General features: G+C 44.0%; 1 protein-coding gene across 1 annotated transcript in view; it reads right to left on the bottom strand.

The window, feature by feature from the left end:
- Positions 1-17,314, bottom strand: part of LOC105922430 — an 85,016-nt gene that overhangs the window by 30,136 nt on the left and 37,566 nt on the right. Inside the window, exons 10-15 of the mRNA XM_036129966.1 lie at positions 12,487-12,676; positions 12,367-12,408; positions 12,169-12,289; positions 11,230-11,371; positions 11,034-11,144; positions 2,433-2,556 (exon numbers count right to left, since the gene is read on the bottom strand). Coding sequence (XP_035985859.1) covers positions 2,433-2,556; positions 11,034-11,144; positions 11,230-11,371; positions 12,169-12,289; positions 12,367-12,408; positions 12,487-12,676 — 730 coding nt within the window. The remainder of the gene's footprint in view (positions 1-2,432; positions 2,557-11,033; positions 11,145-11,229; positions 11,372-12,168; positions 12,290-12,366; positions 12,409-12,486; positions 12,677-17,314) is intronic.

The following is a 17,314-nucleotide window of genomic DNA, read 5'->3' as shown; positions in this document are numbered from 1 at the left end:
ATACTCGATATATCGCCCACCCCGACTTCGAAGACCTCCATAATCCCACCAACACGTCTTCCGTTGCGGAAGCAGAGCCTGAGGACTTTGGGTCAGGTTCTCCCATCTCTGGTGCTGAAGTCGCCAAGGTTGTTAAAAAGCTCCTCGGCGGCAAGGCCGTTCCAATTACAGAGGAATCCCACTCTTAAGCCTCCCTGGTAAGGTCTATTCCGGGGTTCTGGAAAGGAGGGTCCATCGGATAGTCGAATCTTGGATTCAGGAAGAGCAGTGTGGTTTTTGTCCTATCCGTGGAACACTGGATCAGCTCTACACCCTCAGCAGGATCCTGGAGGGGGCATGGGAGTTTGCCCAACCAGTCTACATGTGCTTTGTGGATCTGGAGAAGGCATTCGACCGTGTCCCTCGAGGGATCCTTTGGGGGGTACTCCGGGAGTATGGAGTACCGGGCCTTTTAATAAGGGCTGTCAGGTCTCTGTATGACTGGTTTCAGAGTCTGGTCCGCATTGCCAGACTTGTTTCCGGTGAGAGTTGGACTCTGCCATGGTTGCCCTTTGTCACCGATTCTGTTCATAACTTTTATGGACAGAATTTCTAAGCGCAGCCAAGGTGTTGAGGGGGTCTGTTTTGGTGGCCTTAGGATTGCGTCTCTGCTATTCGCAGATGACGTGGTCCTATTGGCTTCATCAGGGCGTGATCTACAGCTCTCACTAGAGCGGTTCGCAGCCCAGTGTGAAGCGGCCGGCATGAGAATCAGTGCCTCCAAAACAAAGACCATGGTCTTGAACCGGAAAAGGGTAGAGTGCCTCCTCCAGGTTGGGGAGGATGTGCTGCCCCTAGTGGAGGAGTTCAAGTATCTTGGGGTCTTGTTCACGAATGAGGGGAAGATGGAGCGGGAGATCGACAGGTGGATTAGTGCGGCGTCTGCTGTGAAGCGGGCGCTGTACCGATCCGTTGTGGTGAAGAGAGAGCTGAGCCAAAAGGCAAAGCTCTCGATTTACCGGTTGATCTACGTTACTACCCTCATCTATGGTCATGAGCTTTGGGTCTTGACCAACAGAACAAGATCCTGGATACATGGGGCCGAAATGAGTTTTCTCCTTAGTGTGTCTGGGCTCTCCCTTAGAGATAGGGTGAGGAGCTCAGTCATCCGGGGAGGACTCAGAGTAGAGCCAATGCTCCTACACGTCGAGAGGAGCCAGTTGAGGTGGCTCGGGCATCTGATTAAGATGTCTTCTGGACGCCTCCCTGGTGAGGTGTTCCGGGCATGTCCCACCGGGAGGAGGCCCAGAGGGAGACCCAGGACACGCTGGGGGGATTATGTCTCTCGGCTGGCCTGCGAACGCCTTGGGATCCCTCCGGAGGAGCTGGCCCAAGTGGCTGGGGAGAGGGACGTCTGGGCCTCCCTACTGAAGCTGCTACCCCCGCGACCCAACCCCGGATAAGCGGAAGACAATGGATGGATGGATAATACAATTTCAATGTGCTTTAAAATTAGGCAGCAAAAAAGTATTTTTCTCCTTCAGATTTCAACTTTTTATTTTTAAGACAGTTAAATGTTTGGGTTAAAAATATAGTCTGCACCAAAGAAAACCAGAATAAATATAAAATGCAGCTTTCAAATAGTGATGCCATTTATTAGGGGAAAAATGCTATCCAAACCAAGCAGGCCTGTTTAAAAGAATAATTGCCCCCAAAACACTAATAATTGCTGTCAGGGTTCAGTTTTTGCCTGTCTCACCCTGGACGTTTGTAGCACCTTCCCCCTCCCATGCAGCCCAGCTCCACTCATCACTGATTCCTGCCACCAGCCGCCACTGATCAAGTCGGACTTGAAACCCACCTGTCAACACTCCTACTTAAGCTCACCTCAGTCAGCTCTTCCCTGCCGGATTGTCATCATTCTTCACTCGAACCTCGTCCTGCCTGTGCTCCCTACGGCTGCCTGCCTGTGTTCACCCAAGCCTGCCTACTTCTGCTCCTCCACGTCCACCTGCTCCAGCTCTGCCACGTCTGCCGGCTCCAGCCATCGTCATCCGTCTGCAGTCTCGTACATTCCTCTGGTCTCCTTCTCCATAACTCATCCAGCCTCAATAAACTGTTAAAGACGTAAACTCCGTGTGTGGCTGAATTCAGGTTCAAATCCACAATACCTGAAAATTACTATTCCCAACCTTGTCAGTAAACACTGGCATTGCGTGTCTGTGATAAATGCAATGAGCTTTTCTACATTGATGCCCCATTCTTTTACGCACAATTTCCAAATTATAAACAAGCTTGATTAGGTAGAGTTTTGAAGCAATTTTTTTAGCCATTCAGAAGTTTATTTGCTGTTGTGCTTCAGATCACTGTCCTGCTGCATAATCTGTTATGGTTATAGAGTACTCACATTACTTTATCGTGGTGAATAAGATTCAGACGGTCAAGAAACTCACCATTGTCTCCACGGATTCCAGCGTATGCTCCTCCTCTACAATCCCATCTCTCAAGCCACTTTCAATATTATCATCATTATCACCACCGTCATATGCATAATCCCCACAGCCACCATATTCATCACTGGAACAATGGAAAAAGACAGAGGATGGTTATAAAGTCATAATTAATTGAAATAAAATTACTTTACTTCAATTTTAACAACTACAATTTTTTAAACACATTTAGACGTCACTCAGTCTATACCAGACTGTATTTTTTATGTTTACACTGAAAAAGCACAACTCTAAAATTGTTTCACAACTCTTAAGCTATAAAATATGTTCTTTATAATAATTTATCTTTGCATAATTTCTAACTCAGTTAATGAAATCGATGTAGTTTTCATAAAATTTTGGTTAGCTCTGACTTGACTTTGCACATTTTTGTTTTTCATTTTTTTTAATCCAATTCAAAAATACTTTATTAATCCCAAAGTTAAAATTAAATGCTGGTGTAACTCATATGGGTTTCTTTAAAGAGTTGTTGATGGCTACAGGCAGGAAGGATCTCCTGATCAAGAGGATGCTCAGAGTTATCCATATATTTCTTCATTTTATGAAGAATCCTTCTTTGTACAGTCATCACCAGAGGTTCTACAGGGTCCCCAGAACAGAGCCAGCCTTCTTTACAAGCTTGTTAAGCTTCTTTAGGTCAACTGTTCTGATGCTGCTACCCCAACAGATGATGGCAGAGGAGATCACACCCTCCACAACAAACTTAAAGAAGACATGCAGAATCTTGCTGTAAACCATGAAGGACCTAAGCATCCTCAGGAAGTAAAGTTTGCTCTGTCCATTCCTGTAAAAGGTCTCACAGCTTCGTCTCCAGTCCAGGCTGTTGTCCAGGTAAACACCAAGGTATTTATACTCCTCCGCCACCTCCACTTCTTCTCCCTGGATGGCAATAATGTTGGTACTATTCCTGTTTCTCCTGAAATATGCAATCATTTCCCTTATTTTAGTCTCATTCGGTATAAAATTAATGTTTCCACACCATGGCACAAAGCGGTCCACCAGCTCCTTGGACTCAGCTTTCTGTCCAACTCTGATGCATATGATTGTAGAAGCATTTGAGCATTTCTGCAGATGACAGGAGCCTGTCTTGTATTGGAAGTCTGAGGTGTAAACAATGAAAAGGAATGGTGAGATTACAGTCCACTGATGGCAATTGTTGAGGCCTCCAATTAAGTTTCAGGAGTTTGTGACAAAGCAAATCAAGCTAACTAGTGTTAAATGCACTGGGGAAAAGAACATGATCCTCACAGTGCGGTCTGCTTTGTCTAATTGACAGTGGGTTTGTTGAAGCAGGTGTATGATGGCATCTTCAACTTCAACTCCACAGTTATAAGCAAATTGTAAGGATGCGTGATAGTTACTTGTTTGCTTACTCAAGCGGGCCAACAATAGTCTCTCAAGGACCTTGATAATGTGGGCTGTCACGGCAACAGGTCTATAGTCACTGAGGACATATGACCGCATTTCTTTAAAACTGGAACAAGGCAGGATTAGTGTTGTGAAAGACCTCCTGCCTTGCTCCAGCACCAAAGAAAGCTCACCCTTGAGAAAACTCCAACAAGAAAATAGTTCCTGCAGACTGCAGTAGATATTTTCATGCTGCTATCAAGCTATCCATGGCAAGAAATTACACTGAAATTACATCCAAAAACCCATAAAACACAGCATAACTAGCATCAAGCATTATTCTTTAATTTAACCATAAAGTTAACAACATAATTGTGAACAAAAACGGAGTTTACTTTGTACAGGTAAACATGTGGTAGTTCCCCACATTCACTGTTGTCTTTTAAATCATATACATGATTTAAAAGAGGGATCATATTTCTCCAATTTTAGCTTCCCCTCATTGGCTTCCTGTTAAATCAAGAATAGAATTTAAAATTCTTCTTCTAACATATAAAGCCCTTAATAATCAAGCTCCATCATATATCAGAGCTCTGATTACCCCGTATGTTCCTAACAGAGCACTTCGCTCTCAGACTGCAGGTCTGCTGGTGGTTCCTAGAGTCTCTAAAAGTAGAATGGGAGGCAGATCCTTTAGCTATCAGGCTCCTCTCCTGTGGAACCAACTCCCATTTTGGTCCGTGAGGCAGACACCCTGTCTACTTTTAAGACTAATCATATTACTTTCCTTTTTGACAAAGCTTATAGTTAGAGTGGCTCATGTTACCCTGACCTACCTCTGTAGTTATGTTGCAATAGGCTTAGGCTACTGGAGGACATCAGGGCCTATTTTTTATTCTACTGATTTCTACTGAAAGGGTGTGGCAAAGGTGAGCAGGTATCCAACCAGGGTAGCAAAATGGCTGGAACTTTGTATGAACATAATCATTGTCAATTATAACCAAATCATTGGCAGGGAGGCAAAGATCCAACAGTGTTTGGCAATCATACACAAGCAGTGAACTGACATTGGCAATGATAGCCAAAAACAACACTAAAACAAACAATCTTGACAGCGAGCAACACTACACACACTGGCGGCATCTTGGATCCAGCACCACTAAGGGAGAGGAAGGATTTATCATGGGTGGTAAGAACGGCACAGGGAATTGAGGGATGCCTTTTACATGATTTGGACTTGGTTTATGCAGCACGAATCCAGAGAAGAGCCAGGTTGTGAGCTAAGGAATTTCACACCTCCATACAGAGACAGCCTCTCTCAGGGGGAGCCTGCTATGAGCCTAGACCACTCTTCGCTATCTTACACACTTTTTGCCTGGAGACTCTGAAAGAGCCACCCATACCGGCCAGCCATGCAAGGGGCTACATGGGCCTCGATTTCAAACATAAGGTTTGTTTCGTTTCGCTCCACCATTGTTCGATAGTGCTATGAGTGTTATTACAGCATTAATGCAGAATATTAATGTCGATTTAAAGGCATTTGTTATAAATTTAGAAGTAACCGGTTTTAGCGACCAATCGCTATAGCGATCCCTAGCCTCCCGGAGGTATATTCGCATAAGTAAAATCAAGCATTCCTAAAGTTTACAGATTCTTACTGAGAAAATCTTTCTTTAAAATGTTATTTTGTCAAATAATGTTTTTTAACTCAGGATTTGCATTGTGAATAGGTTGAAACACATACCAAATGTTGTTCTGAATTAGTTAAGCTAATTTAAGCTCATTCCATGTTCTTTAAGATGAACTTTGGTTCTTTGACTGAGACCTGCAGTGAACCCGGATTCACAGAATTATTCTGACAATGCTGATGATGATGATCAACCATTTTGTTTTGTCTTTTGTTTCTTTTTGGTGTGTACATAGTTCTTTAGTTTAGCTTCTGTTTATCTTAATTTTGCTTAGTAGTTTAGTTAAGTTTCACTAGCCTGGTAGAGAGGAATTGTTGATCACCGGGCAATACCTAACAGACAGAGAATTATTTATCAAACGTTAAATAACTTTAAAACATTGTGTATTTACACAACACACCCAACCGGGCAATGCACTGTTTGCCCCTCTTCCATAAGGTAAACGTTTCAGAAACATTAAATTCAAAACTAACAAACTCAGAAACAGTCTTTTTGGAAAAGCTGTGCAAGCTGTCACTCCCTGCTGAGAAGACTGAGTCTGTTACGCGTTACAATGACACTACTGTGAATGCATATTTAACTTACCAGGAATTTTCCATTGAACAGTTCTGCATATAAAAGGTTTAAGTTTACTTCACAAAATTTAATGTAAATGACCCAGATTTATTATTTTTCAGATATGCTTTCACTCATATATAGTCTTTTGTTTTTATGCCTAATGTTCTTGATTCTTCCGTTTTAAGAGGTGATTTTAGGTTAATAGTGAATTCCGGTAAAAAAGGTTTACGGGGCATTTATTTTGAAGGCATGTTATCTATTTCCGGCTCCGGTAAAAAAAAAAGAAACACTACGATCCTACGTCCGTACCAGATGGTTTTCTGCTTGTTAAAGGAATTACGGGTTCCCATGCACATTTTATCTAGCATTTAGCTGGAAGACGAACAGGTATAATTTGCATTGTTGTGCATTTTATTTTTATAGTGACTAAGTTTACTTAGTTATTTTTATATGCAAAGCAAGTTTGAAAAAAGCTAATAAGTCAATGCTAGCTAATGGAATTCATCCTTCATGGTTTTGTTAGATGTAAATATGAAGCGTGGTCATATGTTAAGTGAAGTAATCTTTGTTTTATTTATCTACAGCTCTTACAGTGTGTCTATGGTGTATATTCCTGTCTGTTGAATAAATGGGTTGGAATACCCCACCATAGTCCATCAGTGTTCATCATTGAGTGCATCGTCTGAATAAAGTCTGGCTAGAATGCTACATTTACTGCTCATCAGAGAAGCTTGGAGCGATTAATTCATGCAACAACACATTCATACAGTTTAAAAAGGACTGAATTTCGGAACTACGAGCACGAGTCTTAGCACTCCCTAAAGTCTATTTTGCATGCTTGGGCTTCTCAGGAAGTGATTGCCCACTGCAGCCAACTGACTGACTTCATTACTATATATAAAAAAGGAGGAAGTGAAAATACTGTTGTGCCTACCTCTATAGATTATTTGTGTGCATTCTGAGCCGGTGTCTTAAAAAAATTACCACGGTAATGTGGTGATAATAAAAGATTGTTGATTTGTTAAGGGCCATTTATGTAAAACAGCCCAATGACACATGGAGACAGTGTGAGGAAAACTGCAGTACCACTCCGGTCCAGCAGGTAGCAGCAAGAAGACAGCATAGGTTAAACAGACAAAGGCATGCTGAGAAGCCATCTCCGTATCCTCCTCCCACTCATCAAGACTCTGGAGAAACAGGATGGAGAAGCTTTGCTGATGGCATTATACCTCCTTAGCCCATTCCACACTGGTCCTACCCTATTCTGCCTACTCGGATCCACCGGGCTCCAATCTATTCTACTCCTGCTGGCATAAATAAATTAATATAAAGCACAGCTTCTCTCTGCGCAGGGACTGCAGTGATGCAGTGCTGGGTGGGGCTTGCCAGGGAGCAGACAGACTGATCTGTCCATTCCAAAGTTTCCTCATGGAGTTAGAATTTAGAGCTTTATGAGTAGGGTTTTGCCTCAGCCATGTCAAGAATGATCAGTGGGGGTTCAATAGAATACAGTGGACTTTTGATGGCAGTAAAAGTATTTTTATACATTATAGGATATATGTACACCCTAAGAAAAGCAGTTAGCCGTGTTCCGATCTGATTTAGGTTATTAAATACAGCATGCCAGTCTGAATCTAGAAAGCGTAAGTGTCCTTTCCCCCTCACACGTGGTTTATGGTTTGTAAATAGTAAAAGAGTTCACATTTCATCAATTTACGTTATTATGAAAAGTCAGTTTTAGGGAAATGTGTTTTCTGTGCACAAGGAAAAGGAAAAGACTCTGTTTGATCATTAGTAAGCTGAACTCTTGTGGTATTTGTATGTTTACAAACACAGGAGAATTCATCTTGTCTCGCTCCGGCCTCAACAGTTCCAAGACCGAACCAAAGTGGGGCGGACCAATCACATTGCAATATTTTCAATTTAATATTATTTATACAGCCCCAATTCACAACACATGTCATATCAAGGCACTTTACAAAGTCAAATTCAATCAAATTGGTCAAAAAATGTCCTATCTAAGGAAACCCCGTAGATTGTATCGAGTCTTGACAAGCAGCTTTCCCTCCCTATGAAAGAGCATAGAGCCACAGTGGACAGTCGTCTGGATTGTTGATGGCGTTGCAGCAATCCCTCATACTGAGCAAGCATGAAGCAACAGTGGAGAGGAAAACACCCCTTTAACCGGAAGTTTTGCAATATTATGGTTTAAGGCAGGGAAATATAGCTGTGACGAAAACAAGAAGTGCCAAGCCCACAGCTGAACCAAAATAAACAGGACGCACTAGCTGCCGCTATCACATCAGAATCTATAACTGTCACGAGAGTCGCTATCCAAATAAGCAGAGCTCTTAGCTCTCAAGCAATGACCATGTGAGACACGCATTTCCCTAACTACACATGCACACACACCACACAACATTCCTCACATAAAAATAACAATGGGTCATATGGGCAGCGGATGATCTGTTCACAGCTCTGTCCATTCAGAGCTCAGTCTAAACCCTGCCTTGTGCAGAGCTGTTTCAGCTTCTTTCACATCTTATTTCTGCTGCAGTTCATATTAACAGAGCAGCAGGAAGAGCGATCAATTATAAATAATTTTGGTCTTAACCAGTGGTGAAAGTTGGTCCGGCCCAGTACTGCGTATGCAGGAGGCAAGGGGGGAGAGCGGCTGCCACAGAAAGCCTTCATTCAGAACTAGTCATGGCTGCACGTTGGATCAGAAAATAGATTTGCTAACCAGGTGCAGTCTAGAACACCCCTTAGTCTGTTTATAAGTTTTGTTTTTATTAATTCTGCATTTTTCGGTGCCTCAACACTCTTATTGCTCCTCTCCCCTCCCTTCCCTTGGAGCCAGGGGCTTTTTATCAGCGGTCAGCCTTCAAAATGTGAACCACTATGTTTAACGTCCTTCCGCCTGTAGCAAAGTGTCCCAATTAAAATCAGTAGGAGAGTTAGTAGTTGTGTTTTATGGTATTTTGTTTAACGACACAGAACCGTTGGTGCTGCGGTGGGCTGCTGCGTCGCTTTGTGCTTGTAATCAGGTGCAAATTATGTTACTTGTAATTTAGAAGTGCACTTTTAAGGGGCTTGTAATATCAGGGGCTTCAGATCAGTCATTCCTCCTGTTCCCTCTACAGGAGCCATTTACAGTCTTTGTTTACGCATTCTTTCGTTGTTTATTCCTCGAGTGCAGCGCACCAATGGGGGAACAAATCCACCCGCCTCACCGCCCCAAACCGGTATCATTAGGTATAAATTATGCTTGTACCAGACGTTAACAAACAAAACTTTTTTTTTTCTACAGTCACTTAGGACCCAGTGAGGTGCAGGGCTTGAAAAGCTACGCCTATACCGATATAATCTGGGGTTGCAATGCATAAAAAGTGCTATATTTCCTATAGGATTCCTCCTGTAAGACTATCCATCCATTTTCCGTCACGTGAGTAGGGGTGCTGGTGTCTATCTCCAGCTGTCAATGGGCAAGAGGTGGGACACCATGGACAGGTCGCCAGTCTGTCGCATGGCAACACAGAAACAAACAGGACATACACTCAGGACATTCACACACACACACTCACACCTAAGGAGAATTTAGAGAGGCCTAACAGTCATGTTTTTGGACTGTGGGAGGAGTACCCAGAGAGAACCCATGCATGCACAGGGAGAACATGCAAACTCCATGCAGAAAGAACTTGAACCCAGGACCTTCTTGCTGCAAGGCAACAGCGCTACCCACTGCAACACTGTGCAGCCCTGCTTTGGCACCATCTTGGATCCAGATTCAACAACAGTTGCTTGTTGCTTGTAAAAATTAAAATCCTTTAAGACTATTAGTGGGCTAAAAGCAAAGCGGAATGTAATCATTACATCCACTGCAACCACAAACAAAATTGCTCGGAGAACAACTTCAAACTCAGCCTTCGGCTTGCGTAAACACAGACTACAGCGCCCTGCGCCATACAGGAGATATATTATCTGGTCAGGGCAGCGACTGAAATGAGAAACCGTTGTGAAAGGTGTCGAAAAAGGTTAAAAACAGTTTTGGTCCGTGAGGCAGACACCCCGTCTACTTTTAAGACTAGGCTTAAAATGTTGGCTTAGGTTACCCTGAGCTATCTCTGTAGTCATGCTGCTTTAGGCTTAGACTGCTGGAGGACAGGTCTATTTTTCTCACCCTGCTGAGTTCTCCTACTGTTTTCAAATTTGCATTTTGTTGTTATTTCAACTTTTTGTTCTCTGTCATTTGTTTTCTTCATAGTAGGTACATCTGGTCTGGTGTTCTGTTAGCTGCGACATCATCCAGGGGAGACAGATCAACCACTATTACCATATAAGATAGAAATGATTCCTAGATCAATGTGTGCTTCTGTGCTTTTCTGTCTCTGCTCTGTCTTCTCTAACCCCCAGTTGGTTGAGGCAGATGATTGTTCACACTGAGTCTGGTTCTGCTGGAGGTTTTCCTCCCTGTTAAAGGGGAGTTTTCCTCTCCACTGTCGCTTCATGCATGCTAAGACTTTGTAAAGTGCCTTGTGATGACATGTGTTGTGAATTGGTGCAATATAAACAAAATTTAATTGAATGTACCGCTATCGACAACATTCTGCCTTTCTGTATTTAACCTCTGTAAAGCCCTTTGTGTTACCCCTCATTGTATAAAAGGTGCCATCATGTCTTTGTTTTAATTTACATCTCAATGTTTCTCTTTTTATGTGAAGCTTAGAGTTTTTCTATTAATATTTGATGTTTTGTCATACTTTGCTGTCCTGTAATGCACTCACTTAACCTGAATAATGCTATAAAAATAAGGTTGTCTAGGCTTGCCAGGGGTGACAATAACTGTGGCGAGTGTTGTATGTCTGTGCTCAACCATAAAAAAAAAGAGCTGTGACCAACACACATGTGTGAGCCACATTCTGCAGATGTCAGAGACTGAAACATTTCAGACCTTTCTGTCTCTGCTCGACGGCATGTTTTTTTTTTTATTATCTTCAGGCTGCACTGAGAACAGTTGTTGATCCACTGCACCACATCAGGCTTCATTGTTTGCCAGTAGTACCTGTCAGAGATAAGACTTTGAAAAATTATTACATGATAACTATGAGCAATATGCAGCACCTAAGGAAAAATAAACATGGAAAAACCTTTCGTTGAGCAATCTGAGGCACTTGTTGACACTGAGGTGGTTAAGTTCATTGTGAAAGTCCACAAGAGCAGTTTCAATCTGCTGCCTACTCCTCAGGACCAAGCGCATCTGGTCTCCTGACATCACATGCAGCTTGCCATCTGTCAAAACATGTCCAATAAAAGGAGAAGAGGGTACAAGACTTGTATTAGAAGAGCTATAAAATGTATTGCCCTTTATTGTTACTAATATTAATTTTGGGGAATTTTATTCCATTTCGGTATATATAAAAACTAAAAGTGAATAATGAAATATAATTCTAAACAAAATTTTAAGATGTGAGAAATTAGCAAGTATTCGAATTTCATGCCAGTGTATCACAACCATGTTGGACGATGAGCTTCACAATGCAAAAAGGGGAAAACAGCAGCAAGAGAAAAGGTAGAATGGGCAATTTGCTGAAACCATAATTTAAACTCACACAGCCTGATCATTATCTGATAAAACATTTCAAGACCATTAGCCAAAGGTTTTAATTTTGTCACACTGTATATTTGAGTTTGACACCCCCGATCCTAACAAACATACAAAGAAAAATATTCTGTCTTTGCAATAAGGGGTCAGGAGAGTGTTAATGCCAGACAGAGAATCACATAAACACTAGATTTGTATGCATTTTTGATTTTTGGGTGTGTGTGGTCTTAAACGTCTGTTCAGCTGGTTGTAATTTAAATGCAGTTGCTGATAATTTGCCTTCACTGTTTTGTCTTGTGCTACGGATTTTTCTTTCTACATACAAGCTGTTTATAAAAATATTTGCAAAAATTCGTACACAGAATCCCAAATACTATAACTGAATGTCGTTAGTTTTTTTGTGCTTAAATTTTTGTCTCAGTTGGAACAGTTTGTCTCTTTTTAAGACTGTGCCACACAAAACGAATCACAGAATTTGACAAACCTATGATAGCATATCTTTTGCAGAATCTCCTGAAAGTGTTCTTCTCTACATAGGTCAATCCAGGAGGGTAAATGCGTCTGCTGATGTAGAGCTCCACTGCATTGTACTTAGCAAAAAAAGCCTGTTCACACAGAATTGTATTAGAATTTGAATGCATGCTATATTGTTTCAGAGAAGTCCAACACCCTAGTGACATACTTCCTCCCCAGCTGGTGTCAAGGTCAAGTCATCTGCCTGAACCTGTGGAAGAAAAATAACTATTATAAGCTAGTTGCTCAAATAAAATAAATGAGCCTCAGCTGTGACTCAGTGTCTCACTTTTGAGTCGTAGTGGATGTTAAGTGTGGGAACTGCATCTGGAAGGAGGGTAATATTCTCGCTGCTGCTGTCATAGCACTTCTCTGTAAAATGCGCTGAGCAAATGGAAGACCAGAGCCGAGGATGCCAATTACCACGGCCACAAGCTTTCAGCCACTGAGACAGCAGGGGCAGATTATGAAGAGGAAACCTAGGTGTAGAGTAGAATAGAAACATCTTTATTGCACCACAATAGGAACATTTGGCCATGACAGTGGAAAAAACTTGTAGACAGGATACACCATAGCTACACACTAGATTAGGTAATATGAATAGGGCTGGGCAACGATTAAAATATTTAATCGCGATTAATCGCACTGATTAATCGCGATTAATCGCGATTAATCGCATTGTATTTACAAACTCCAAGAATGAATTCAAAAGTAGTGTAAAGAGCACTTTTATTTTAATGTTCTGCTGCCATATGAACAAAAGTGTTGTAACATTTGTAGCACTTATCAGTAACACATATTTAGTGTAAAGCTCAACTTAAACATGTAAAACAAAAAATAGCAATAATAATAAATTAAAGCTTATTGCCACTGACAGGGAATTCTCTTTATGGGGAAAAAATCTACCAAAAACAGGCAATTTCTGAGGTAACAGCAGGGAGCAGCATTACCATTTTATGTTCAATACCAAAGTTTAACTTGGCAGTGGTTCCAACTAACTTGTTTCTGTCATATTCCATGCTGGAAGAACTTTAAACTGAAATGCTTGCTAACTCGATATGCTTGCGTTTATTTGACGTTGACACGCGGTTTTTTGTTGTTGCTTTCTCGCGCGCATATAGTGAATGGCAGGGGGAAAACAGGCAAAAACACATGGATACTTTGAAACGAGAAGCGACTTCACCGACGGCGTCGATGCAGACCCCCCCCCCGCTCCGCACAAAACTTGTTCCGGCCGCCAACTCACCGCCTCGCCTCGCCTAAGCTCGCTCGCGGTACCTGCGGGAAACACCGCCTTCCGCATGTCAGCTGTGTTTTTTTCCGGCCAGCACCTTTCTTCCTCTTTGAATCCGAGGCTTGGCTGACAGCGAGGTTATTGGCGCATTATCGCCAGCTACTGTTCTGATTCAAACCCCTACACCGCAGCAACAGACCTTCACAAAATAAAAGCATGTGACCAACATGCGTTAACGCGCGTTAAAGAAAATATCGCCGTTAATAGTCTAATGAGTTAACGCGAAATTAACGCGTTAACTTGCCCAGCCCTAAATATGAATAAAAGGAGGAGGCCAAAGAAGCTCAGAGAGACTGCTTCAGCGCCACTGTGTGGGTTGAGCTATGCAATCCTCATGGAGAGACCATGAATCATATACTACATAAACCTCTGTGGGGACTCTACTGTAAAGTCACCTCGCCAATATTAAAAAAAAAACAAACAAAAAAACGCGCAAAGCTTGTCTCTCCCCGCCAGTCCCCAACCGCTAAGCCGGGCATACCCTGTACGAGTTTTTCAGTGGTGGTACATCTCAAACTGTACGACGGAACCGCGGGTTTAAAAAGTTCACCGCTCACGATCTGTGCGGCGCGACGCTCAGACGCGAGCGGACTGCTCATTCTGTACGTCGTGCCCCCTCTGGGACCGCTCGCTGTGGTGGCAGAGGCAGGCGAGCGACGGTGGGTGACAGGGACCCAGAGCAGGGGGTCGAGCCCAGCTCACGCACCGCACCGGCGGCCGCGCGGCACGGCAGGTCGCCTGGCCCGCCCCGTGAGCGGAGGCGGGCCGAAACAGGCGGCCAGCGCGTCGCGCGGACCGGAGCGCTTGCCCTCCCCCCGCCCCGCGAGCCGACGTGCGGGCCCCGCGGGTCCCGGGCCGGGCGAAGGTCGCTTTGGGGATGCCTGCTCCCCTCCCTCCCCTGGAGGGGACGGAGAGGAGGGGAGGGCGCTCCCTTGTAGCTCTGCTTGAACAGCAGGATGCGCTCACAAAAACCTCACGACGGCCGACTGAATTTCAAACATGTTTGATTTTCACTGACCGTCCGATTTTTTTATGTGAAATTTTCTTCTGGATTTCTTGCTTTATTTCATTGTGCTGTAGCATAATGTGTGTCTGATTTTTGTCCTATGGGATCAATTCTGGACTTCAAGACAGGAAAAGAGAAGTATACAGTTCACTTAAAAATGTCTCTCTCAAGTCTTATTAAAATGTAATATCAGCTTTTCTGGATGCCTAGTTGGTGATCATCAACACTCAGTTGTGTTTTATTCTGAACACCTGCCTGAAGGGTATTAGAGGGTGCGAAACGCGCATAACATAACAGTGTTAAAGCGCCTGCCTGTGGCAAGTTTAGACCCAAAATGGCGGCACTCGCTGAGTTGGCGCAACTTTCATTTAAGGGACTTTACTCTACTGTGCCCTTTAAGAAAGTTAGGTGCTTCTCCAACTGCATGCCCTGGCTAAAAACCTGAGATAAAATCTTTGCTAAAGGAGAACAAGAGAGCTTTCAGGTAGGAAAGAAAGAAGAACTAAGAGATTTACAGAAGAAAAAGATCAGAAAAACGAACTACAGAAAGAAAATGGAGGTGTGGCTGCAGGACAACAACATCAGTGATGTTTGGGAACGGCTGAAAATAATTTCAGGTCACAAACTAAACACCAATGATGTAGATGACTTGAGATGGGTGAATAAACTGAATCAGCACTTTGAGGTTTTATCAGCTAGCATCCCTAAGGCACTAGCACCTCAGAGGGGTATCCAGCCCCCAGACCCGGGAGGTGAACCCTTACATCAAGATGGGGGAAGGGGGGGACCACCACAACCTGACCTACACGGTCCATGCTCCAGTCCTAAGCCCCCATCCCGGCCCCAGACCAGATGACGCAAAGCCCACCCATCCGGAGATGGGGCCAACATGAACCAAACGTGCTAACCAACCAGAGCCCCCCCCCCTTCCAACACACACACACACACACACACACACACACACACACACACACACACACACACACACAAACCCTGAGGTACTACCTCCCCCACACCCTACCCTCCATACCTTAGCCCCCCATATTCCAGGCGAGAGGAGAAACACTAGCCCCAGTCCCATCTGATCACATGGACCCAACTTCCACCGCCAGCCAAGAACACTCGGGCCAGGTAGCCTGCTCCTCCTCCAGGCCCCGGACTCCGGGGGGCAATCGGAGAACAGTGGTGTGAAAAAGACCCTAAGCCTGCAATGTCTTCTAAATAAGTCAAAATGGTCTGGATTTTCACCAAACTGAAATCCATGTTTAGTCTGCATGTGCTTTACAAATAGAGGCCATTTTTTGGGGGATTGAACAATATTTGTGGAAAATACATTGATTTCTCCATTTTACAAACTTTTAAAAAAACAGTGTGGCACTTTCAAAAACCTCAATACATGCAGTGAGAGAATTGTTACACCTTATTCCCTGAATACATCCTGAAAATCTGAGATCAAAAAATTGATTTTAAACCATTTTTTATTCTTTTCTTTATTGTAATTATTCTCCAGGTTTTTTCACACTTCTGGAAATAGGCCCCGCCCACTTGTTTCAATCATTACCATATTTAATACCTGAGTTCAAGGCTATGACTGGAAGGGGATGAAGAACGTTTTGTAAAAATATGATCAGCCATTCTTGCGTAGTAAATTTCTTGACATCACAGCGCCCCCTAGTGATGGACGATCCTCAAACACGGGTCACGTGCAAAATCTTATTTGGACTATGGGTTATGAAGGACATGTTAAAATCTGTTATGGTTTTAGAATAATCAGCAATTACATTTAGAGCTAGCTAGCAAACAATCACTTATTTTAGCGTTACTTTTCAAAAAAGTAAAAATTAAATAATCCGCCGCGATAACTTTTTTTATTTGTCCGTCCGTCCGTCCGTCTTCTTCCGCTTATCCGGGGTCGGGTCGCGGGGGTAGCAGCTTCAGTAGGGAGGCCCAGACGTCCCTCTCCCCAGCCACTTGGGCCAGCTCCTCAGGAGGAATCCCAAGGCGTTCCCAGGCCAGCCGGGAGACATAGTCCCTCCAGCGGGTCCTGGGTCTTCCCCTGGGCCTCCTCCCGGTGGGACCTGCCCAGAACACCTCACCAGAGAGGCATCCAGGAGGCATCCTGACCAGATGCCCGAGCCACCTTAACTGGCTCCTCTCGGCGTGGAGGAGCAGCGGCTCTACTCTGAGTCCTCCCCGGATGACTGAGCTCCTCACCCTATCTCTAAGGGAGAGCCCAGACACACTACGGAGAAAACTCATTTCAGCCGCTTGTATCCGGGATCTCGTTCTTTCGGTCACGACCCAAAGCTCGTGACCATAGATGAGGGTAGGAACGTAGATCGACCGGTAAATCGAGAGCTTCGCCTTTTGGCTCAGCTCTCTCTTCACCACAACGGATCGGTACAGCGCCCGCTTCACAGCAGACGCTGCACCAATCCGCCTGTCGATCTCCCGCTCCATCTTCCCCTCATTCGTGAACAAAACCCCAAGATACTTGAACTCCTCCACTAGGGGCAGGACATCCTCCCCAACCCGAGAAGGCACTCTACCCTTTTCCGGTTCAAGACCATGGTCTCGGATTTGGAGGCACTGATTTTCATCCCGGCCGCTTCGCACTCGGCTGCGAACCACTCCAGTGAGAGCTGTAGATCACGCCCTGATGAAGCCAATAGGACCACGTCATCCGCGAATAGCAGAGACGCAATCCTAAGGCCACCAAAACGGATCCCCTCAACACCTTGGCTGCGCCTAGAAATTCTGTCCATAAAAGTTATGAACAGAATCGGTGACAAAGGGCAACCTTGGCGGAGTCCAACT

The sequence above is a fragment of the Fundulus heteroclitus genome, unplaced genomic scaffold (assembly GCF_011125445.2).
Source record: "Fundulus heteroclitus isolate FHET01 unplaced genomic scaffold, MU-UCD_Fhet_4.1 scaffold_261, whole genome shotgun sequence".
Lineage (NCBI taxonomy): Eukaryota > Metazoa > Chordata > Actinopteri > Cyprinodontiformes > Fundulidae > Fundulus > Fundulus heteroclitus.
The sequence above is the reverse complement of the archived record's forward strand: the minus strand, read 5'-3'. Positions and strand labels throughout refer to the sequence as shown.